The 25650-nt window shown below is 36.5% G+C and overlaps 1 protein-coding gene across 2 annotated transcripts in view; it reads right to left on the bottom strand.

Annotated features, from left to right (window-relative positions):
• COL4A5 (collagen type IV alpha 5 chain) overlaps positions 1-25650 on the bottom strand; it is a 229582-nt gene that overhangs the window by 37384 nt on the left and 166548 nt on the right. For both annotated transcript variants that reach the window (XM_058536479.1, XM_058536480.1), the window contains exons 34-36: positions 25211-25309; positions 23752-23841; positions 23205-23344 (exon numbers count right to left, since the gene is read on the bottom strand). In XM_058536479.1, the coding sequence (XP_058392462.1) occupies positions 23205-23344; positions 23752-23841; positions 25211-25309 (329 nt within the window). The remainder of the gene's footprint in view (positions 1-23204; positions 23345-23751; positions 23842-25210; positions 25310-25650) is intronic.

Raw genomic sequence — 25650 nt, 5'->3', positions numbered from 1 at the left:
TTGTTTTAGCTGTTTGGGATCCCTTAAGATTTCATATGACTTTTAGGATACATTTTTCTATTTTTCAAAAAAAATGCCATTAGGATTTTGATAGGAATTGTGTTGAATCTGTAGATTGCTTTGGGTAGTATGAACACCTTAACAACATGAAATCTTCTGATCCATGAACATAGGGTGTCTTTCCACTTATTTGTCTTCTTTAATTTATTTCAGCAATGTTTTGTAGTTTTCAGTGTACAAGTCTTCCATCTCCTTGGTTAAGTTTATTCTTAAGTATTTTATTCTTTTTGATGCTATTGTAAATGAAATTATTTTCTTAATTTCCTTTTAGGATTGTTCATTGTTAATATACAGAAATGTAACTGATTTTGGCATCTTGAGTTTTTATCCTGCAACTTTGCTGAATTTGTTTATTAGTTTTTAATCTCTAGCATTTTCTGCATACAGGTTATGTCATCTGTGAACACAGATAATTTTACTTTTTCCATTCTAATTTTGATGCATTTTATTTCTTTTTCTTGCCTAATTGCTCTGGCTAGGACTTCCAGTACTATGTTTAACAGAAGTGACTAAAATGTGCATCCTTATTTTGGTCCTGATCTTAGAAGATAAGACTTCAGTCTTTTACCATTAAGTATGATATTAGCTGTGGGTTTTTCAATTATGGCTTTCATTATGTTCAGGTAGTTTCCTTCTATTACTAGTTTGTTGAGTGTTTCTTTTTTTTTTATCATAACTGAGTGTTGAATTTTGTTAAATGCTTTTTCTGCTTTAATTTTGATGATCATGTGGGTTTTTCCTTTTATTCTGTTAATGTGATGTATTACATTAATGATTTTTGTATGTTGAACCATCCCTGCATTCCAGGAATAAATCTCACTCGATCATGGTGTACAATCATTTTACTATGCTGTTGAATATGGTGTACTAGTATTTTGTTGAGATTTTTTACATCAATATACATAAGCGATATTAGTTGGTAGTTTTCTTTTCTTATAGTGTCTTTGTCTGGCTTTGGAATCAGGGTAATTCTGGCATCATAGAATGAGTTTGGAAGTGTTCCCTCCTCTTCAATTTTTAGGAAGAGCTTGAGAACAATTGGTGTTAATTCTTCTTTAAATGTTTGGTAGACTTCAACAGTGAAGCCATCTGGTCCTGGGCTTTTCTTATTGGGAAGTCCTTTATTATTGGTTCAATCTGTGTAGTGGCTAATAGGTCTATTCAGAAAATCTATTCTTTATAATTCAGTCTTGGTAAATTGTGTGTTTTTAGGAATTTGTCCATTTCAAAGTTATTCAATTTGTGGTTTACACTTGTTTCATAGTACTCTCTTATAATCCTTTTTCTTCTATAAAATTGGTGATAATGTCCCCTCTTTCTTTTCTAATTCTAGCTATTTGCGTTTTCTCTCTTTTTCTCTTAACTAGGCTGACTAAAGGTTTTTCAGTTTTGTTGATCTTTCTGAAGAACTAACTCTTGGTTTTATTGATTTCCTCTATTGTTTTTCCATTCTCTATTTTATTTGTATCTGCTCTAATCTTCATTATCTCCTTCCTTCTGCCAGCTTTGGGTTTAGTTTGTTCTTTTTCCAGCTCTTGAAGCCATAAAATTAAATTGTTGATTTAGGATCTTTCTTCTTTAATGTAAGCACTTACACTATAAATTTCTCTCTTAACATTGCTTTTTCTGCATCCTATAAGTTTTGGTGTGTTGTGTTTTCATTTTCATTTGTCTCAAGGTATTTTCTAATTTACCTTGTGGTTTCATCTTTGTCCCACTGGTTGTTTAAGACTGTGTTGTTTAATTTCCACATATTTGTGAACTTTCCAGTTTTCCTTTTGCTGTTGATTTCTAGTTTTCATTCTATTATGATTGGAAAAGATACTTTGTATGATTTCAATCTTTTAAAATTTATTAAAACTTGTTTTGTGGCCTAACATATGATACATTCTGGTGAATGTCCCATGTGCATTTGAAAAAAATGTATACTCCACTGTTGTGGGATGGAATGCTCTGTATATGTCTGTTAGATCCAATTGCCTTTATTCATTTTAAAAATTGCTTTATTTGCTTTCTTATTGAATTATGAGTTCTTTATATACTCTGGGTACAAATATCATATCTGATATATGATTTGCAAATATTTTCTCCCTCTTTGTGGGTTATCTTTTCACTTTTTTTTTTTGTGGGGAAGATCAGCCCTGAGCTAACATCCATGCCAATCCTTCTCTTTTTGCTAAGGAAGACTGGCCTTGGGCTAACATCCATGCCCATCTTCCTCCACTTTATATGGGACACCGCCAGAGCATGGCCTGACAAGCGGTGCATCAGTGCGCACCCGGGATCCGAACCTGGGCCGCCAGCATCAGAGCACACACACTTAACCACTACACCACGGGGCCAGCCCCTCTTTTCACTTTCTTGATGCTATCAACTGCAGCACAAAATTTTTTAAATTTTAATACAGTCCAATTTATTTTGGCTTTGGTTGTTTGTGCTCCTTGTGTCATATCTAAGAAATTATTAACCTAAGTCAAGGTCATGAAGATTTAGCCATGTTTTCTTCTAAGATTTTCATAGTTTTAGTTTGTATATTTAGGTCAAGGATCCACTTTGAGTTAATTTTTGTGTATGATATGAGGTAGGGAGTGCAAATTCATTCTTTTGCATATAGATATCCTCTCGTTCCAGCATCATTTGCTGAGAAGATTTTTCTTTCCTCTTTTAATTTTCTTAGCAGCTTTGTTGAAAATTGATTGACCAAAAATGTATGGGTTTATTTCTGGACCCTAATCTATTCAATTGATCCTTATATCTATCGTATGCCAGTATTACACAGTCTGGATTATTGTAGTTTTACAGTAAGTTTTGAAATCTAGAAGGGTGAGTCCTCCAAATCCACTCTTTTATTTTCAAGATTGTTTTGGCTATTCTGGGTCCCATGAATTTCCATATGAATTTTAGGATCTGCTTATCAATTTCAGCAGAAAAGCCATCTTTTATAAGGATTGCTTTGAATCTGTAGTATGATTACATTTCAAGAAGGATTAATGGTGATTAGAAACATTATGCCATAGTAAAAGAATGCTACAGATTCATATATTTCCACAGAGTCATTAAATTTAAGAGTAGTAGAAAGCTTAGACACCATCTAGTCCAGCCCTCTCATTCCAGCGATAAATACTATGTATAGAGTGCTTTATAATTTACAAAGTGTTTTTTTAAATCTAATTGAAGCCCCACACTAACTCTGTGCAATAGGTAGGATAACAATTCTTTCTATTTTATTGGCAAAGTAATGAAGATACAAAAGAGTTAAGCGACTTACAAGGTCATGTAGACAGAATCAGGACTCAAACTTCTGCCTACTGATTCCCTGTCCAGGGTTTTCACTATAATATATTAATTATGATTTTGACTAACAAAGACACTCTCTCATAAACTGTGTCATTTGTAAAACAAACTACTCATCTGACCCTTTACAACTATCTTTATTTCTTAACAACTCACTAATTGTAGAATTTTTTCTTATGCTTGACATCTCCCAATCATGCTATTATGTTTCCTGAAACTTACTCTACTCTCTCTTTATAATACAGGCACTCTTCGTATGGGACTATAAAAATGAAAATTCAAGCTGAAACCATGTAAAGACATCTTAATAATCAGTGGGAAAAATATGATTGTTCCGTGACCTTTAAAATGTTTTTCTCAAAATATTACAATCCCTCTTCGTGTCAGTTATACATATATAGAGAAAAGTCATATGTTGATAAGTTCACCTTCACTAACTTCCTTGGCTGCACGTCTAAAGTCTCTCAAATGGTGGCAGTGTCAACATTCCTATGGTTGGGTATTTCATTTATAACTCCACTTACATTAGATATAAATTTCACTTCCAATGTTATCACTTTTCATTTTTTTGCTGCACTTTCATCTTTGTTGGTCAATTTTACCTATTGATTGTCCATTTTTGTTAAATTTCACATTGGTTTACCAAGGAGACAAAGAGGCAACACAACTACACGTTTTGCTATCAGTGCATAAAGCGAATAACAGACTCACAGTGACTGATAATCACTGACAAAATTTGAATGAAGTGAAATGATTGTGCACTGATCATGATGCACGGCTGTTATTTACACAGTGATTTATGGATTGAAGAGCTAATATACTATGGTAACTTAAATTTGAATCATGTTGTTGCGGACTGATGCTAATAAATTAAATTGTGGTAACAAGTTTGTGAATATCAGTACCGTGCAAAGCAAGGACTGCCTGTGCCTACGAGAACTGAGCTACAAAGTCTTATTTTTGCAATGCGTCACCATTCTAAGATAAAATAACACCATCTGAAAAGAACAACAGGCTACTTCAAATACATAATTTCCTTGATTTATCAGCTCTGCAAGTATCCAAACTTAGTGTAGAATTTGCTTATACTTCTAGAATGCATAGAAAAACTAAAAGTTAGCCTCTTGCTTGAAAAGTTGAATATACTGTGGACATTTACTAATCGAGACACTTTTTTCTGCTGCCATCTATTATAATTTCAGAGCTGAATTACTATGGTAATTTTGGTTCCATTATATAACTTTACTCAGTACAGGAAAAATATATATGAACAAATTTAGAAATTTTTTTTTTTTGGTGAGGAAGTTGGCCCTGAGCTAACATCTACTGCCAATCATCCTCTTTTTGCTGAGGAAGATTGGCTCTGAGCTAACATCTGTGCCCATTTTCCTCTATTTTGTATGTGGGATGCTGCTACAGCATGGTTTGATGAGTGGTGCATTGGTCCACACCCGGGATTTGAACCTGTGAACCCCAGGCCGCTGAAGTGGAGCGTGCGAACCTAACCACTATGCCACCGGGCCAGTCCCTGGAAATTTTTTAAAATAGAATTTCAAATCAACGAGTTAAGAATGAAGTTTGTAACAAATGAGGTTGGGTTATCTGGATATTTATTTGGCAAAAAAATAAAGTTAGTTTCTAACCTCACACAGCATACAGAAAAAGTCAGAGGGATTAAAGATGTAAATATAAAGAACAAAATCGTGAAAGTACTGGAAGAAAATATATAGGTCTATTTATACAATCTTAGGATATAGAAGTCTTCATAACAATCAGAAAACTATGCTGCTGATCTTTCTCACCAAATCTGCTTCTCCAAAAATCTTTCCTATCTCAGTATGTAGCAACTCCATTCTTCTAGTTGCTAAGAATAAAAACTTTAGAGTCATCCTTGATATCTCTCTTTCTCTCATATTCCATTAAGAAAATCTTGCTGGCTTTAACTGGAAAATATATTCAGATTTGACTGTTTCTTATCACTTTCACTGCCACCACCCTGATACAAGCCATCAACATCTCTAATCTGTATTATTTACAGATTACAACTGTATTACAACTGGTCTCACTGTTTTCATCCTTATTCCTTTACGATCTATTTCCAAAACAGGATCTGTGATTTTTTTTTTTAATTAAAGTACTATCATGTTACTCCTTCCATCACTCCTCCTTTCACTCAGGAGTAAAAGCCATAGATAATCTATCCCCCATTACCAATCTGATCTCATCTCCTACTTAGTTTCACCTCACTAACTCTGCTTAATCTACACTAGCTTTGTTGATGTTCCTCAAACATGTCAGGTGTGCTCCCACCTCAGGGTCTTTGAATGACTCACTCCCTCACTGCATGAGGTCACTAGATCAATTGTTATCAGAAAAGCTTTCCCTTACTACCTTATTTCAAAGTGTAATAATTCTCAGCAATTCCTATGCCCAAACCTCACTTTACTTTTGCCATACCTTCTAACATATTATAAACTTGTTTATTTTGTTTATTGACTAGATGTAAGTTCCATGCAGGCAGTGAGTTTGTTTCATTCATGTTCTATCTTCAGCACCTAAAACAGTACCTGGCACATTGTACATACTCAATAGCTATTTTGTGAATGAATGAAAGAGTACAAAATTCACCTATGTAAAAATTTTAAACTTCTACATGATGAAATGCACAGTAAAGAATGTTATAAGACAAGCAACTGACCAGGAGAAAATATTTGCAACATACATAATAGACAATGGATACATCTTTGCTATTTATAAAGAAGAACTTCTGTAAATCAATAGGAAATACATAACCAAATTCCCTCTTAAAAATGAGCTAAAGACACGTGATGTCAGCAACATGGCAGAGCAAGTTGTTCCCTTTGTCTCTCCTCCTCTGATTTACAGCTAAATGGACATTCATTGACCAATGGAAGATACCCACATAGCACAACAGCATGCATCTGTACATCTGAAGGTGGATGGATTGGATCCCCAGGAAACAGTGGAGATAAGTGAGCACAAACCTCTTCCTCCCCAGCAGCAGGGAGCCAGATTGCAGAGCCTTACACCGCAGCCAGCATGACCCTATCAGGAGGCAGTGGTAGCCCAGTCTGTGCACAATTCCTATCCTGGCCTACGGAAGCACCCACTGTGCCTCAGCGGCCCCACCAGTGGGAACACTACCCACCGAGAGGCCGCGGCTCAGCCCCATAAAGGATTCCCTGCTCACAAGGCACAGCATCCCTTGCACCTGTAAGAGGAGGGAGGGGCAACCCAGTGCATGTGTGAATGCTATCCCAGCCTGTGGGAGAACATACCATGCCACAGTGGCCTCACCAGTGGGTACGCTCCCCACCGAGTGGCCATGGCCCAGCCCCCATGAGGGCAACCCACCCACCAAGCACAGAAGCTGGTGTGACTGTAAGAGGAGGCAGAGGTGGCCCAGCACGCATGTGAATGCCTTCAGAGGGGTAGCCTGGCCTGTGGGAGCAGAGCAGCTCACCCAAACCACCAGCAAGCACAGTGCTGGCCTGCACCTGCACAACCTGCCCACTGAGGAGAGAGGCACAGAGACTCACCCCCACAAGAGTGACCCACGTAGTGGCTGTTGCAAGCCCATGCAAATGCAGAGCAGCCGCACAACTTTCAGCAGACGGGGTGGGATCAGAAACACAGCTCCTCCTTCCCCTCAATGGGGGCAGGTGGAATCTGCAACCTGATAGTACCACAAACGGGTTGGCAAAGGTTCACTTCATCAAACGCCATGAAAAATCACAGTAACACTTCAGCGCAGACAGAAAATGACAATTTTCCAGAAACCAATCCTGAAGTCACAGAAATTTACAACCTAAATGAGAGAAAATTCAAAACAGTTGTCAAAAAGAAACTCAATGAGTCAGAAGAAAACTCAGAAAGACAGTTCAACAAGCTCAGGAATAAAATTAATGAGCAGAAGGAATACTTCACCAGAGATTGAAACTATAAAAAAAAAAAACAGAAATTCTGAATATGCAGAACACAATTAATGAGATAAAAACTAATCTATAATCCTTAAAAACTATAGCTGACGTTATGGAGGACAGAATTACTGATTCAGAGGATGGAAATGCTTCAGATAGAGGAAAAGAGAGAACTAAGACTTTAAAAAAATGAAGAAATTCTTCAAGAAATATCCAACTCAATTAGGAAAAGCAACATAAGGATTACAGGTATTTCAGAAGGATAAGAGAGGAAGAGAGGAGCAGAGAGCATGCTCAAAGAAATAATAGCTGAGAACTTCCCAAATCTGGGGAAGGAACTAGACTTACAAGTATATGAAGCCAATAGAACTCCTAATTACATCAGTGCAAAAAGACATTCTCCAAGGCACATAATAGTAAAACTGGCAAGAGTCAATGACAAAGAAAAAATATTAAGGGCAGCAAGGCAGAAGAAAATAAGCTACAATGGAATCCTTATCAGGCTTTCAGTGGATTTCTCAGGAGAAACCTTACAGGCTAAGACAAAATGGAATGATATATTCAAAATATTGAAAGACAAAAACTTTCAGCCAAGAATATTCTATCCAGTGAAACTATCCTTCAGATATGATGGAGAAATAAAAGCTTTCCCAGATAAACAAAAGAAGAGTGAATTCATCACCACTAGACCTCCCTTACAAGAATTGATGAAGGAAGCTCTCATACCTGGAACAAAAAGGTAAAAGCTTACAAAGCTTTGAGCAAGGAGATAAATAGAGAGACAAAATTAGAAAATTTCAGCTCTCTATCAGCACAGGTTAGCAAACACTTAATTATAACATTAAAGATAAAGGGAAGGAAAGCATCAAAAATCATTATAAACACTTCATTTTAGTCACAAACACACAACACAAAACAGAATAATTTGTGACAACAATAACTCAGAAGGGGAAAAGGAGAGGGATGGAGCCTGCTTAGGCCAATGGGGACAAGAAGCTATCAGAAAATGGACTATCTCATCTATAAGATCTTTTATACAAACGTCATGGTAAGCACTAAACAAAAAATCAGAGCAGAGCCCCAACTCATAATAAACAGAAAACTGAGAAAACTATCACAGAAAACCACCAAACTGAAATGGAAGTCAGAAATACAAGGAAAAAGAAACAATGGAAATATAGAACAACAAGAAAACAAAAGATAAAATGGCAGTATTAAGCCCTCATATATCAATAATCACTCTAAATGTAAATGGATTGAACTCACCAATCAAAAGACACAGAGTGGTTGGATGGATTAAAAAACAAGACCCAACAATATGCTGCCTCCAGGAAACACATCTTAGTTCTAAAGACAAACATAGGCTCAGAGTGAAGGGATGGAAGACAATACTGCAAGCAAATGGCAAAAAAAAAGAAAGCAGGTGTTTTCATACTTATATCAGACAAAGTAGACTTCAAGATAAAAAAGACCATGAGAGACAAAGAGGGGCAGTATATAATGATAGAAGGGACATTCCACCAAGAAGACATAACACTCATGAATATATATGCACCTAATACAGGAACACCAAGGAAATATAAAGCAAGTATTAACAGACCTAAAGGGAGAAATTAACAGGAACACAATAATAGTAGGGGACCTCAACACTCCACTTACACCAATGGATAGAACATCCAGAGAGAAAGTCAACCATGAAATAGTGGAATTAAATAAAACAGTAGATCAAACGGATTTAATACATATATAGAGAACAGTCCATCCAAAACCAGCAGAATACACATTCTTTTTAAGTGCTCATGGAACATTCTCAAAGACAGACCATATATTGGGAAACAAGGGAAGCCTCAGTAAATTTAAGAAGATTGAAATCATATTAAGCATCTTTTCCGACCACAATGCTATGAAACTAGAAATCAATTAAAAGAAAAAAGCTGGGAAAGTAGCAAATATGTAGAGACTAAACAACATGCTACTGAACAACCATTGAAGAAATGAAGACATCAAAGGAGAAATAAAAAATACCTGGAGACAAATGAAAATGAAAACACAACATAAAAGCAGTTCTAGGAGAGAAATTTACAGCAATACAGGCCCACCTCAACAAACAAGAAAAATCTCAAATAAGTAACCTTAAACTACACCTAACAGAACTAGGAAAAGAGAAACAAACAAAGCCCAAAGCCAGCAGAAGGAGGGAGATAATAAAAATTAGATCAGAAAGAAATGAAATTGAGACTAAAAAAACAGTAGAAAGGATCAATGAAACTAAGAGCTTCTTCTTTGAGAAGATAAACAAAATTGACAAACCCTTAGCAAAACTCACTAAGAGAAAGAGAGAGAAAGCTCAAATAAATAAAATTAGAAATGAAAGAGGAGAATTTACAACGGATACTGTAGAAATACAAAGGATTATAAGAGAATACTATGAAAAACTATATGCTGACAAATTGGATAACCTAGAAGAAATTGATAAATTCTTAGGCTCATTCAACCTCTCAAAACTGAATCAGGAAGAAATAGAGAGGGGCCAGCTGGTGGTGTAGTGGTTAAGTTCACATGCTGTGCTTCAGTGGCCCAGGGTTCATGGGTTCAGATCCCAAGTACGGACCTACACACCACTCACAAAGCCATGCTGTGGCAGCGTCCCACATACAAAACAATAAAGGAAGATTGGCACAGATGTTAGCTCAGGGTTTCTTCCTCAAGCAAAAAGGGGAAGATTGGCAACAGATGTTAGCTGAGGGCCAATCTTCCTCATCAAAAAAAAAGAAGAAGAAATAGAGAATCTGAATAGAACGATCACAACTAAAGAGATTGAAACTAATCAAAAACCTCCCAAAAAACAAAAGTCCAGGACCAGATGGCTTCTCTGGAGTATTCTACCAAACATTCAGAGAAGAAACTATTCCAAAAAATTGAAGAAGGAGGAATGCTTCCTAACTCATTCTATGAGACCAACATCACCCTGATACCAAACCCAGACAAGGATAACACAAAGAAGGAAAATTACCAGCCAATATCGCTGATGCACATAGATGCAAAAATCCTAAACAAAATATTGGCAAACTGAATACGGCAACACATTAAAAGGATCCTACACCATGATCAAGTGGGATTTATATCAGGGACACAGGAACGGTTCAACATCCCCAAATCAATCAATACGATGCACCACATTAACAAAATGAGGTATAAAAACCACATGATCAGGGCCGGCCCCGTGGCTTAGGGGTTAAGTGTGCGCACTCTGCTGCTGGTGGCCCGGGTTCAGATCCCGGGCGCGCACCGACGCACCACTTCTCTGGCCATGCTGAGGCCGCGTCCCACATACAGCAACTAGAAGAATGTGCAGCTATGACATACAACTATCTACTGGGGCTTTGGGGGGAAAATCAATCAATAAATAAAAATTATAAAAAAAAACACACATGATCATCTCAATAGAAGTAGAGAAAGCATTTGACAAGATCCAACATCCACTGATGATAACAACTCTCAATGAAATGGGTATAAAAGGAAAGTATCTCAACATAATAAAGGCCATATATGACAAACCCACAGCCAACATCATACTCAATGGGGAAAAACTGAAAGCCCTCCCTCTGAGAACAGGAACAAGACAAGAGAGCCCACTCTCGCCACTTCTATTCAACATAGTACTGGAGGTTTTAGCCAGGACAATTAGGCAAGAGAAAGAAATAAAAGGTATCCAAATTGGAAAGGAAGAAGTGAAACTCTCGCTGTTTGCGGATGACATGATTCTATATATAGAAAACCCTACAGATTCCACCAGAAAACTATTAGAAATAGTCAACAACGACAGCAAAGTTGCAGGGTGCAAAATCAACTTACAAAAATCGGTTGCATGAGCTGGCCCCGTGGCTTAGCGGTTAAGTGTGCACGCTCTGCTACTGGCGGCCCAGGTTCGGATCCTGGGCATGCACCAATGCACCACTTCTCTGGCCATGCTGAGGCCGCGTCCCACATACGGCACCTAGAAGGATGTGCGACTATGACATACAACTATCTACTGGGGCTTTGGGGATAAAAAGGAGGAGGATTGGCAATAGATGTTAGCTCAGAGCTGGTCTTCCTCAGCAAAAAGAGGAGGATTAGCATGGATGTTAGCTCAGGGCTGATCTTCCTCACACACAAAAAAATAAAAATAATAAAAAAAAAACAATGCTTTAAAAAAAATCGGTTGCATTTCTACACACTAATAATGAACTAGCAGAAAGAGAAGTCAAGAATACAACCCCATTTACAATCGCAAAAAATAGAAGAAAATATCTAGGAATAAATTTAACCAAGGAGGTGAAAGACCTATATACTGAAAACTATAAGACATTATTGAAAGAAATTGAAGATGACATAAAGAAATGGAGGGCCCAGCCCAGTGGTGTAGTGGTTAAGTTCACGTGCTATGCTTCTGCAGCCCAGGGTTCACAGGTTCGGATCCCGGGAGCGGACCTAAGCACCGCTTATCAAGCCATGCTGTGGCAGGCGTCCCATGTATAAAGTAGAGAAACACAGGCACAGATGTCAGCCCAGGGCCAATCTTCCTCAGCAAAAAGAGGAGGATTGGCAACAGATGTTAGCTCAGGGCTAATCTTCCACACCAAAAAAAAAAAAAAAGAAATGGAAAGATATTCCATGCTCATGTATTGGAAGAATAAACATAGTTATAAAGTCTATATTACCTAAGGCAATCTACAGAATCAAAGAAATCTCAATTAGAATGCCAATGATATACTTCATGGAAATAGAACAAACAATCCTAAAATTTATATGGAACAACAAAAGACCCCAAATAGCCAAAGCAATCCTGAGAATAAAGAACAAAGCTGGAGGCATCACAACACCTGACTTCAAAATATACTACAAAGCTATAATAATCAAAACAGCATGGCACTAGGACACAAAGACAGACAGACAGATCAATGGAACAGAACTGAAACCCAGAAATAAAACCACACATCTATGGACAGCTAATTTTCAACAAAGGAGCCAAGAACATACAATGGAGAAAGGAAAGTCTCTTCAGTAAATGATGTTGGGAAAACTGGACAGCCACATGCAAAAAAACTGAAAGTAGACCATTATCTTACACCATATACAAAAATTAACTCAAAATGGATAAAAGACTTGAAGGTAAGACCTGAAACCATAAAACTCCTAGAAGAAATTATAGGCAGTATGCTCTTTGACATTGTTCTTAGCAGCATCTTTTCAAATGCCACGTCTACTCAGGCAAGGGAAAGAAAAGAAAAAATAAACAAATGGAATTACATCAGAATAAAAAGCTTCTACAAGGCAAAAGAAACCACAAACTAAATGAAAAGAGAACTCACCAACTAGGAGAAAATATTTGCAAATCATATATCTGACAAGTGGTTTATTTCCAAAATATATGAAGAACTCATACAACTCAACAACAAAAAAACAAACAACCTGATCAAAAAATGGGCAGAGGATTTGAACAGACATTTTTCCAAAGAAGATATATAGATGGCCTACAGGCACATGAAAAGATGTTAACATCAGTAATCATTAGGGAAATGCAAATCAAAACCACAATGAGATATCACCTTACACCTGTCAGAATGGCTACAATTATCAAGACAAAAAATAACAAATGTTGGGAGCCAGCCCCATGGCCTAGTGTTTAAGTTTGGTGTGCTCTGCTTCAGTGGCCCAGGTTCGGTTTCCGGGTGCAGACCTACACTACTCACAGGTGGCTACACTGTGGCAGCAACGCACATACAAAATAGAGGAAGACTGGCATAGATGTTTCCTCAGGGCAAATCTTCCTCAGCAAAAAACAAAACAAAACAAATGTTGGAGAGGATATGGAGAAAAGGGAACTCTCATACACTGCTCGTGGGAATGCAAACTGGTGCAGCCACTATGGAAAATAGTATGGAGATTTCTCAAAAATCAAAAATAGAAATACCATACTATCCACCTATTGCAATATTGGGTATTTATCAAAAAAACTTGAAATCAGCAAATCAAAGAGATTTAAGCACTCCTATGTTCACTGCAGTATTATTCACAATAGCTGAGATGTGGAAGCAACCCAATTGCCCATCAACTGATGATTGGATAAAGAAGATGTGGTATATATATACAATGGAATACCAGTCACCCATAAAAAAAGACAATATCATCCCATTTGCAACATGGATGGACCTTGAGGGTATGATGCTAAGCAAAATTAGACAGACAGAGAAAGACAAACACCACATGATTTCACTCATGTGTGGAAGATAAGCAAACACACAGATAAAGAGAACAGATTAGTGGTTACCAGAGGGGAAGAGGGTGAGACGGAAGGCAAAACGTGTAAAGAGGCACATACATATGGTGATCGATAAAAAATAGAGTATTGGTGGTGAGCATGGTGCAATCTATACAGAAACTGATAAATAATAATGTACACCTGAAATTACACAATGTTATAAACCATTATGATCTCAATAAAATAACTGGAAAAAAATGAGGCAAAGAGTATGAATAGACAATTTGCAGAGGAGATATAAACACAGGAAATCCTACTTGTAATCAAGAAAATTCAAATTTAAACAATGATACACTACTTTTCACACATTAGATTGACAAAATTAGAAGACTGATAATATCCATTATTTGTTAAATGAGGAGAAAATAGAACATTTCTTACACTGATTAAGAGAGTATAAAGCAGTAGAGCTATTTAATAGGAAAATTTGTCAGTAACTATCAATATTAAAAAGGCATCTATACGCTGGGTTCCAGCAACTCCACTCAGAATTTATTCTATGGCGATATTTACCAAATAATCTTAAGATATGTATGTAAGATATGGATAAGAATCTTCAGTGCAATGTATGTTGGTAATCATGAAAATATGGAAACAACTTTAGTATTTATAAGAGGATAAATTATTTGTGGTTAACCCACACAAAAATACTATATAATTATGAAAAAGAAATGAGGCATATATTTATGGGCTGATAAAGAAAGTTTGCTAAAATTTACTAAGTTATGACAGGTAGGTTCAGAGCAGATATATAGTATGATTTCAAGTACATAGATAAAAATATAAGACAGCTACATTTAGAAGATGCAGCATCATTTCATGTATTGATAACTGAGGAAAAATGCTTCCAATTATAACTGTAAGATGCTTTCCATGGTAAGATGCATCACAATATCAGTGATTTTGAATGTAAAAAATTGAGTCTTAAAATTAATGAAACATCTATCATATATGCATGTGTCTATATGCATAAAAAACCTTTTCTGGATAACTTCATGAGGACCTACTAAAAGTGGTTACCTTCGGGAAGAACTGTTGATTTGGGGTATATAAATGTGCGGAAAGAAGACTTCTTATTTTACATCATTTCATATTGGTTGATTTTTAAAATCAAGTTCATTTGTTACTATTAATATCAAAACTTAAAAAGACAAAGATTTAAATGCACTTATCTTTTGACAAAGCAATTTCACTTTTAGGGATCTATACCATATAAATAACTGTACATGTCCACAGATATGTGTAAAAATGTTTATTATGATCTTATATACAACAGTAATGGTATATTATACAGCCATTAAAAATAATGTGCAATGAGGAGGGTTCAAGATGGCAGCATAGAAGGATCCTGGACTCACTCCTTCCCACAAACACAACAAAGCTACAGCTACATATGGAATAATTCCCTCTGAAAAGGACCTGAAAGCTAGCTGAAAAGTGCCTCCACAAAAAATGATAATAGGGCCATATTGAGACCAGCAGGATATGTGGAAACACATCAAAAGAAACCCCACCCCAGGTGCGGTTATCCAGTCAGGAGAGATCTTATATTATGGAGCTTGTCCCTGGAGAGCAAGGGGTTTGTGCCCACATCGGCCACTCCAACCCTTGGGACCTGCAACAGAGATGAGCCCCCAAAGCATTTGGCCTTGAAACCAATGAGGCTTACTTCCAGGAGAACCATAGGGCTATCGGGAAGAGAAAATCCACTTTTAATTGGCTTACACACTGACTCACTCACCACAGCACCCAGTGCAAAAGCAACAGTTTGAAAGGCACCTAGATCATATGCAAAGGAGACTCATTTCTTAAAGTGTCTCTGCTGGAGAAGCAAAACCTGTTGGGATTTTTCTCTGGGGACAGAGGCACTGGCAGGTGCCATTTTTGCATTTTCCTTCTTTCTGCCTTGTTGGTGTCGGTGCTGATGGGCAGCATTTTCACACTCACCCCTCTAGCCTGCTATCTCTGGTGGGAGTTCCCCTGCAGCTGCAGCCCACCCTGTCCCTACACACTATGGCCAGGCTAGCCAAGCGCCACTCCCCACCATGAATCACAGCTGTGGTCCACCTCGCCCCAGTTGGGCAGGTTTCCATGCGCAGCAGCCTGCCCGGTGCTGTTCCAGCCGGCAGGCATGCACAGCCCACACAAGGGGCACATCTCGAGTACCCGGCTCTGGTGGCCATGTAGAGTTGTGTTTCTGGGCCCAACAGAACTGAAACAATTGGAGAGACAGTTCTTGGCAGGCTACCACTCCCAGGACACTGAACAAACAGCAGACTGAAACACACTCCCAGTCTTCATATGAAGAAAGGCCTATTTTCTTGTCCTGGAGCTTCAGCCTGAGGGGCAGGCCTCAGAATTGCCACACATCCAGAGGCCACAGAGGCACTCCCAGGGAATGTGGGTAGGGAAACACCATATTAGCACTCTCTCTTGGCCTCACCACAGCTGGCTGATACCTCCCAGAAAGGAGCTTACACACATAACTAAAGCCACGATTTTACAACTGTCACCCAGGAGACACCTCCAAATCTCCTGGTCCGGAAGTCGACAGAGTTTATGACTGCAGAACCACAAAACTGTATATATTTGCACACCTTAAAAGCTGCTGCCTGAGGATCTGGCTTACAACTAGCCTGAAACTAAGTATTGTCTGAGATCCTTCCCTTTGTAACACTGACAGGTCTTAGCATACTCTCAACAACTGAGACCTAGCAAGGAGAAATCAGGCTGCTTAGACAATCAAAAAGGTCCAAGAGATAACCAAAAGCTAGGGCAAAGTTGAATGATAAGGTTCATCTCCTACATAAGGCCACTCCTTCAAGATGAGGAGAGGTAGCTGTTTTGCATAATATGATGTAACAAATACAGAGATTCAAGCAGAAAGAGGAGACAAAGGAATATGTTCCAATCAAAAGAATAAGACAAAACCTCAGAAAAAGACCTTAACGAAATGGAGATAAGTAATTTGTCTGATAAAGAGTTCAAAGTAACAGTCATAAAGATGTTCACCAAACTAGGGAGAAGAATGTACGAAGAAGTGAGAACTTCAACAAAGAGATGGAAAACATAATAAGGTACCAAACAGAAGTCACGGAGCTGAAGAATACAATAGCTGAGCTGAAAAATACACTAGAAGGGTTCAACAGTAGACTAAATGAAGTCTAAGAATGGATCAGTGACCTGGAAGACGGGGCAGTGGAAATCATCCCAATAGAGCAGCAAAAAGAAAAAATAATTTTAAAAAGCGAAGATAGCTTAAAGGACCTCTGGGACATCATGGAAAATAACATCTGCATTATAGGGGTCCCAGAAGGAGAAGAGAGAGAGAAAGGGGTAGAAAAGTTATTTGAAGAAACAATGGCTGAAAACTTCCCTAGCCTGGGGAAGGAAACAGACATCTACCTCTAAGAAGTACATAGAGTTCCAAACAAAATGAATCAAACAGATCCACACCCAGACACATTATAATTAAAATGTCAAAAGTTAAACAGAGAATATTAAAAGCAGCAAGAGAAAAACAACTTGATACATACAAGGGAACCCCCATAAGACTATCAACTGATTTTTCAGCAGAAACTTTGCAGGTCAGAATGAAATGGTATGATACATTCAAAGTGCTGAAAGGAAAAAACTTCCAACCTAGAATACTCCACCCGGCAAGGTTATCATTTAGAATTGAAGGAGAAACAGAGTTTTCCAGACAAGCAAAAACTAAAGAAGGTCATCACCACTAAAGTGACCTTACAAGAAATGTTAAAGAGACTTCGTTAAGCTGAGAAGAAAAGGTACTAACTAGTAAGAAGAAAACATATGAAAGTAAAAAGATCATTGGTAAAGGAAAATGTATAGTAAAGGTAGTGGATCAACCACTTATAAAGCTAATATGAAGGTTAAAAGACAAAAGTTGTAAAATTAACTATAACAGTTAAGGGATACATAAAATACGAATAGGCAAAATATGACATCAAAAACAATACGTAGGGGGGTAAAAATGTAGAGTTTTTAGAAAGCGTTCAAACTTAAGATGCTATCAAATTAAAATAGACTGTCATATATATGGGCTGTTGTATGTAAACCTCATGGTAACCACAAAACAAAAATCTATATTGGACACACAAAAGATAATGAGAAAAGAATGTAAACATAACACTAAATAAAACCTCCAAACTACAAGGGAAAAGAGCAAGAGAAGAAAGGAACAGAGAAGAACTACAAAAACAGCCAAAAAACAATCAAGAAAATGACAATAAGTACATACCTATCAATACTTACCTTATATGTGAATGGACTAAATTCTCCAATCAAAAGACATAGAGTGGCTGAATGAATAAAAAAAAAAAAAAACAAGATCCATCTATATGTTGCCTACAAGAGACTAACTTCAGATCTAAGGACACACAAACTGAAAGTGAAGGGATGGAAAAAGATATTCCATGTAAATGGAAATGAAAAGAAAGCTGGTGTAGCTATTCTTATATCAGACAAAACAGACTTGAAAACAAAGACTATAATAAAAGACAAAGAAGGGCATTACATAATGATAAAGAAGTCAATCCAACAAGAGAATATAACATTTGTAAATATTTACACAACCAACATAGGAGCACCTATAGATAAAACAAATATTAACAGACCTAAAGGGAGAAATTGACAGCAATACAATAATAGCAGGGGACTTTAATACCCTGCTTACATCAATGGATAGATCATCCAGATATAAAATCAAAAAGGAAACATCAGCCTTAAATGACACATTAGACCACATGGACTTAATAGATATATACAGAACATTCCATCCAAGAGCAGCAGAATACACATTCTTCTCTAGTGCATATGGAACATTCTCCAGGATAGATTATATGTTAGGCCACAAAACAAGTCTCAATAAATTTAAGAAGACTGAAATCATATCAAGCATCTTTCCTGACCACAATGGTGTAAAATTAGAAATCAATTACAGGAAGAAAACTGGAAAAATCACACGTATGTGGAGATTAGACAACATGCTACTGAATAACCAATGAGTCAATAAAGAAATCAAAGGAGAAATAAAAAAAATACTTGGAGTCAAATGAAAATAAACATACAATAGTCCAAAATCTATGGGATATAGAAAAAGTGGTCTTAAGAGGGAAGTTTATAGTGATAAAGGCCTATCTCAAGAAACAAAAAATTTCTCAAATAAGCAATCTAACTATACATCTAAAGGAACTAAAAAAGAATAACAAACAAAGCTTAAAGTTAGTGGAAGCAAGGAAATAATAAAGATCAGAGTTGAAATAAATGAAATAGAGACTAAAAAGACAAAAGAAAAGATCAATGAAACTAAGAGCTGTTCCTTTGGAAAGATAAACAAAACTGACAAACCTTTAGCTAGACTCCCCAAGAAAGAGAAAGAAAGAGAGCTCAAATAGAGTCAGGAATGAAAGAGGAGAAATTACAACTGATACCACAGATATACAAAGGATCATAAGAGACTACTACAAACAATTATATACCAACTAATTGGACAACCTAGGAGAAATGTGTAGAAACGTACAACTTTCCAAGACTAAATCATGAAGAAATAGAAAATCTGAATATACCAATTACTAGCAAGGAAATTGAATCAGTAATCAAAAACCTCCCAACAAACAAAAGTCTAGATCAGACGACCAAACATTCAAAGATTTCATACCTATCCTTCTCAAACTCTTGCAAAAAACTGAAGAGGAAGGAGCACTTCCAAACTCATTTTACAAGGCCAGGATTACCCTGATACCAAAACCAGACAAGGACACCAAACACACACACACAAAAATTATAGGCCAATATCCGTGATGAACATAGATACAAAAATCCTCAACAAAATATTAGCACACTGAATTCAACAATATATTAGAAGGATCATACCCCATGACCAAGTGGGATTTATTCCAGGGATGCAGGGATGGCTCAACATCCATAAATCAATCAACATGATACACTACATTAATAAAATGAAGAATAAAAATCATATGATCATCTCAATAGATGCAGAAAAAGCATTTGACAAGATCCAACATCCATTTATGATGAAAACTCTCAGTAAAATGGGTATAGAGGGAATGTACCTCAATATAATAAAGGCCATTTATGACAAACCCACAGCTAACATCATACTCAATGGTGAAAAGCTGAAAGCGTTTTCTCTAAGATCAGGAATAAGACAAGGATGCCCACTCTCACTACTTTTACTCAACATGGTATTGGAAATCCTACCTGGAGCAATTAGGCAAGAAAAAGAAATAAGAGGCATCCAAAAACGAAAGGAAGAAGTAAAACTGTCACTATTTGCAGATGACATTATATTATATATAGAAAACCCTAAAGACTCCACTAAAAACTATTAGAACTAATAAATTCAGCAAAGTTGCAGGACACAAAATCAATATAAAAAAATCTGTTGTGTTTCTATACAAGAATAACAAACTAGCAGAAAGAGAAATTAAGAAAACAATTTAATTTACAATTGCATCAAAAAAAATAAAATATCTAGGAATAAATTTAACCAAGGAGGTGAAAAACCTCTATACTGAAAACTATAAGACAATGATAAAAGAAATGAACAAAGACACAAACAAATGGAAAGATATTCCATGCTCATGGATTAGAAGAATTAACATTGTTAAAATGTTCATACTACCCAAAGCAATCTACAGATTCAATGCAATTCCTATGAAAATCCCAATGGCATTTTTCACAGAAATAGAACAAATAATTCTAAAATTTGTATGGAACCAAAAGACCCCTAATAGCCAAAGGAATCTTGAGAAAGGAGAACAAAGCTGGAGGTATCATGCACCCTGATTTCAAACTATACTACAAAGCTATAGTAATCAAAACAGTATGGTATTGGCATAAAAACAGACTACATAGATCAATGAAACAGAATACAGAGCTGACAAATAAACCCACACATATACGGTCAATTAATTTGTAACAAAGGAGCCAAAAACATACAGTGGGGAAGGACAGTCTCTTCAATAAATGGTGTTGGGAAAACTGAACAGCCACCTGCAAAAGAGTGAGACCAGACACTATCTTATACCACGCACAAAAGTTATGTCAAAATGAATTAAAGATTTGAATGTAAGACCTGAAGCCACAAATTCCTAGAAGAAAACATAAGCAGTAAGCTCCTTGACACTGGTCTTAGTGATGTTTTTTTTTAATATGACTCCAAAGGCAAGGGAAACAAAAGCGAAAATAAACAAATGGGACTACATCAAACTAAAAAGCTTCTGCACAGCAAAAGAAACCATCAACAAAATTAAAAGGCAACCTACTGAATGGGAGAAAATATTTGCAAATCATATATCCAACAATAGGTTAATATCCAAAACATAGAAAGAACTCATACAACTCAACAACAAAAAACCAAACAACCCACTTAAAACATGGGGAGAAGATCTGACTAGACATTTTTCCAAAGAAGACATACAGATGGCTCACAGGCACATAAAAAGATGTTCAACATCACTAAGCATCAGAGAAATGCAAATCAAAACTACAATGAGATATCACTTCAGACCTGTTAGATTGGCTACTATCAAAAAGACAAGAAATAATAAGTGTTGAAGAGGATATGGAGAAAAGGGAACCCTTGTACCCTGTTGGTCAGAATGCAAATTGGCGCAGTAACTATGGAAAACACTATTGAGATTCCTCAAAAAATTAAAAATAGAACTACCATATGACCCAGCTAGTCCACTTCTGTGTCTTCATCCAAGGAATATGAAAACACTAATTTGAAATGATATATTCACCCCTGTGTTCATTACAGCATTATTTACAATAACCAAGAAATGGAAACAACCCAAGTGTCCATCAATGGATGAATGGATAAAGAAGACATGATATATATATATATATATATATATATATATATATACACACACACAATGGAATACTACTCAGCCATAGTAAAGAAGGAAATCTTGCCATTTTTGACAACATGGATGGACCTTGAGGGTATCATGCTAAGTGAAATAAGGCAGATGGAGACAGACAAATACTGCATGATTTCACTTACACGTGGAATCTAAAAAACAAAACAAACGAACAAACAAAACAAAGCACAAACAAACTCATAGATACACAGCACAGATTGGTGGTGACCAGAGGGGAAGGGGGTTAGGGGGTTGGCAAAATGGGTGAAGGCTCATTTGTATAGTGAGGGATGGTATCTAGACTTATGGTGATGATCACTTTGTAGTATATACAAATATCAAATTATAATGTTGTACACCTGAAACTTATACAATGTTGTATACCAATTTTACCTCAATAAAAAAAATAATGTACAATGACAAAGAATATCGTCTAAGATATATTGAATAAAGAAAAGATTAAAAGATATGTGATAAAGCAACATACAGAATAGTGTGTTCTATAACTCTACATACATATGATGTGTAGAAAAACAAAATTCTGTGTGTGTGCATAAATATATATATATAAATATGTAGAGTAAGTGATTCAAATATACACACCAACTACTAACAGTGGTTCTCTACGGGGAAGGGAATGGAGTAAACAAGATATGTTATGAAGGAGATTTTCACCGTTACCCTTGATATGTCTATATTATTATTTTAATAAAAATATATATTCATGTATTACTGATAAAATTTAAATAGAACAGAAAAAATTAAAATTCATTTCAATAAACTTTACATTGTTAATCCACAATCAATATGCAGAAACTTCTCTTGATTATCTTTTACAATAAGTTGATCAGCTAGGCAATCAAACTATAGTCTTTCTGTATACTATCAAAAAGAAATTATCTTTAAAATATTATTCAGTACATTCTTATCTCAGTGGGAAATTTCACTAATTCCATGGAAGTTGAGTAACACAATTCCTTGTCTAATACTCCTTAGCTTTGTGGTCTGACTGAATGATTAAACCGTTATAAGACAAACGATTGACTGGGAGAAAATATTTGCGACATGTATAATAGACAATGGATGCATCTCTGCTAGTTACAAATACTTCTACAAATCAGTAAGAGTTATTACCTTTTTACATGGACTTAAGCAGTTATCAAATATTTGTTGAGCACCATGATTCTAAAACAAGTTCTAAATCTGATTGCTTGAGAAACAAAAACAAAGTTTTCACGTTGACTAGGGGCATAGAGAGATATGTAAAACTGTTTTCAGAGAACTACCTCAGATATGCAGTTAAGAGTACTACTGCACTTTCATTAATTGCATAAGTTACTTTGTTTATAAGTCTCTTCAAATTAGTAGTAATATTAGGACAAAGACCAAAAACTCCATGACTAAAAAGAAAAGAAAATCAAAACCAGGCAGAAATATGCTTTTGGTTTACTGAAACATACTCAGAGATTAAGATAGAGGGAAAACAAAGGAATCAAAGCTTTCCCTCCTTTTTTTGGACTGGCTGCAAACCCTAAAACATACCTTCTTACAATATAAGAGAAAAGACAGGAATTAATTTCTTACCCATATTATACTATATCATTCTATACTTTGTTTAAGGAATAATTAAGAACAAACACAGTATTAAAGAAAAATCACATCTGCTCAGGTATATGCCAAGAGTAGGATTACCTTTGGGCCAGGAAGACCAGGAAGACCAATGCCCGAAACACCAGGATCACCTTTTTCTCCTTTCTGTCCAGGTAATCCTGGGGAGCCAGGTTGTCCAGGAACTCCAGGAGATCCAGGAGACCCTTTCACACCCTGAGGGCCTGTTGAAAACATGTAACATGCAATATTTTACAAAATATTCTTTATTCACCGCATATCTATAATGCATACGACCAAGCAAAATGATTTAAAAAAAGAACTCTGCAAATTCTGTGTTATATAATAATGAGCTTTACAACCAAAAGCCTATTTTTTAAGGAAGTCTAAGTGAAACGGGTACAGCTGGGTAAAAGATATAAGTTAGTGAATTCTTACTTTTAAGGTTTCTAAAACTTTGTCCCTTAATTCCCATCTCAAATATTTGTGTAATAAGAGAGCTCTACCCACAGATTATCTTAGATATTGTCTCTGTTTGATTCTATCAACACCAGTCTCTTTTCTGATAACAAAGATAGTGAACCATCTTCCATTAATGGGACTAAATCTTTGGGAGATTTTCAACACTCACCTGGAAAACCCATATCACCTATGTTTCCTTTAAGTCCAGGAGGTCCTGTAAGTCCTGGCTTCCCAGGGAGACCAGGGTTACCCTTGGGACCTAGAAAAGTCAAATTGTTAAAATTAATACAAGTCAGCAATATTGGAGTTTCCTGGTTTCTTGGAGTGGGTCATAATTAAAATGCAAGTGTGGGCTTGGATGGATCAAATCTTAACATGTGACTCAGTTCCACAGATCTAATTCAGCATAAAACAGGCAAGAGTTACCCAAGAAATCCCCTTAGGAACATATTACAATATAATCATGGCGATATAGGTCTTCTAACATAAATTTATTTTAAAAACGCAAGAATTTTTACCAGGACACCTTGTTTCTTGCTTTAAAACAATTCCAGTCGCCTGTAAGTTCTATTTGTTGTATGTGTATAACTACCTTACTGTATTTATCACAGATAAATCCAATATATTGAGTCTGTTTGCAAAAGATTCAGAAGTGGCATTCCCATGTTTATGTGAGACCAGGAAGAGGAAAGTGGTTACCTGTCACGATATACCTTCAGTTTATTAGGCCAGGGATAGATAAGAGTGGATGGAGAGGTACGGGACTGTCATTGCCAAAAGTCATAGTTGCTCTGTTTACACATTTTTCCTAGAGCTTATTAGGTACCTGAGTTCTGTGGTATCACTTAGGAATTTTCCAAGGACCAAAATGTTGCCTTAAACATTTTTTTATTTTTTCTTTCACACTGACTTCCAACTTGGGGGAAGAGAATGCCGAAAATGTGAAGGTAGAAAAGGATAGAATTTCTTCCTCCCACTACATCAAGGCAATGTAGTGCAGAGTCTAGAAAAGAATAACTGACCTAAAGGGCTCTTATGAGGATGGGGACTGGCAGCTCTTTATTCCGTACGGGCCCAACTAAAAGAAAATGGGTTAAGAAGCAGCAAGAAAGAGTTTTATTAGAAATAAGAAAAAAACTTCCATGTTGACTGCAAGAGTGATTAATGCTATAACAGACTACGAAGGTAGGTTGTGAAATTTTCATTCCTAGAAACTTTTAAAAATAGAATCGGCAGCCATCTGTTTTACATGGTTTAATGACTGACTTGTTTGAAGAACTGAAAAAGGTGAATTCTTCAGGCTCCTACCAGATAATTGTCTTATTTACATATGTTGCAATGTATGTAAATAAAACACAGTACTTTACTTGGATGTACTTCTGATTTTATGTACACCCTGCTGCCACAAAAAGAAGAAAGTGAGCAAAGCAAAATATCCTACAAATCTTGTCTGTTGACACTCAGGCCAAATGGCAACATTTTTGCTAAGGGAGAGCTCCATACCTTGGTAGCAACCCAAGTATATTGCCACGACTAGATCCAAAACATCACACAAGATAAATACATAATTAGTTTTCCAGGGTTCAGGATCAGCCATCCAATTGCTACAGGTGGTCTATCATACTTACCTGATGGTCCTGGTAATCCAGGTTGTCCACTCAGTCCAGGTTGCCCTGGGTCTCCAGGCAAACCCTGGTAACCTTTTGGCCCTGAAACTCCAGGAATACCTTCCAAGGATGAGTATAGGAAAGACAAGTTAGGCTGATATTATTAATCCATTAAATGAATTTGGTAAAGCAAGCTACCCAAATTCTGAACTATGAGTGAACCATAAGAACCAGTGATATTCTGATATAGTATGAACCAATAGCACTGGACTCATACTAAAATCTTCCACTTTTTATTTAGCTGCCATTAAGAAATTCAGAGCACTCAATAATTAAGTCACTTTCCTCTTTAGGCCTCTGTTTCTTACACTATAAAATGAAGGAATTGGGGCAGATTACCTCTAGGCTCTCTCTTAGATTCTACAACTATCTTTAATAACCCTATATTAGAGGCAAGTATA

The sequence above is a fragment of the Diceros bicornis genome, chromosome X, assembly GCF_020826845.1.
Source record: "Diceros bicornis minor isolate mBicDic1 chromosome X, mDicBic1.mat.cur, whole genome shotgun sequence".
Lineage (NCBI taxonomy): Eukaryota > Metazoa > Chordata > Mammalia > Perissodactyla > Rhinocerotidae > Diceros > Diceros bicornis.
The sequence above is the reverse complement of the archived record's forward strand: the minus strand, read 5'-3'. Positions and strand labels throughout refer to the sequence as shown.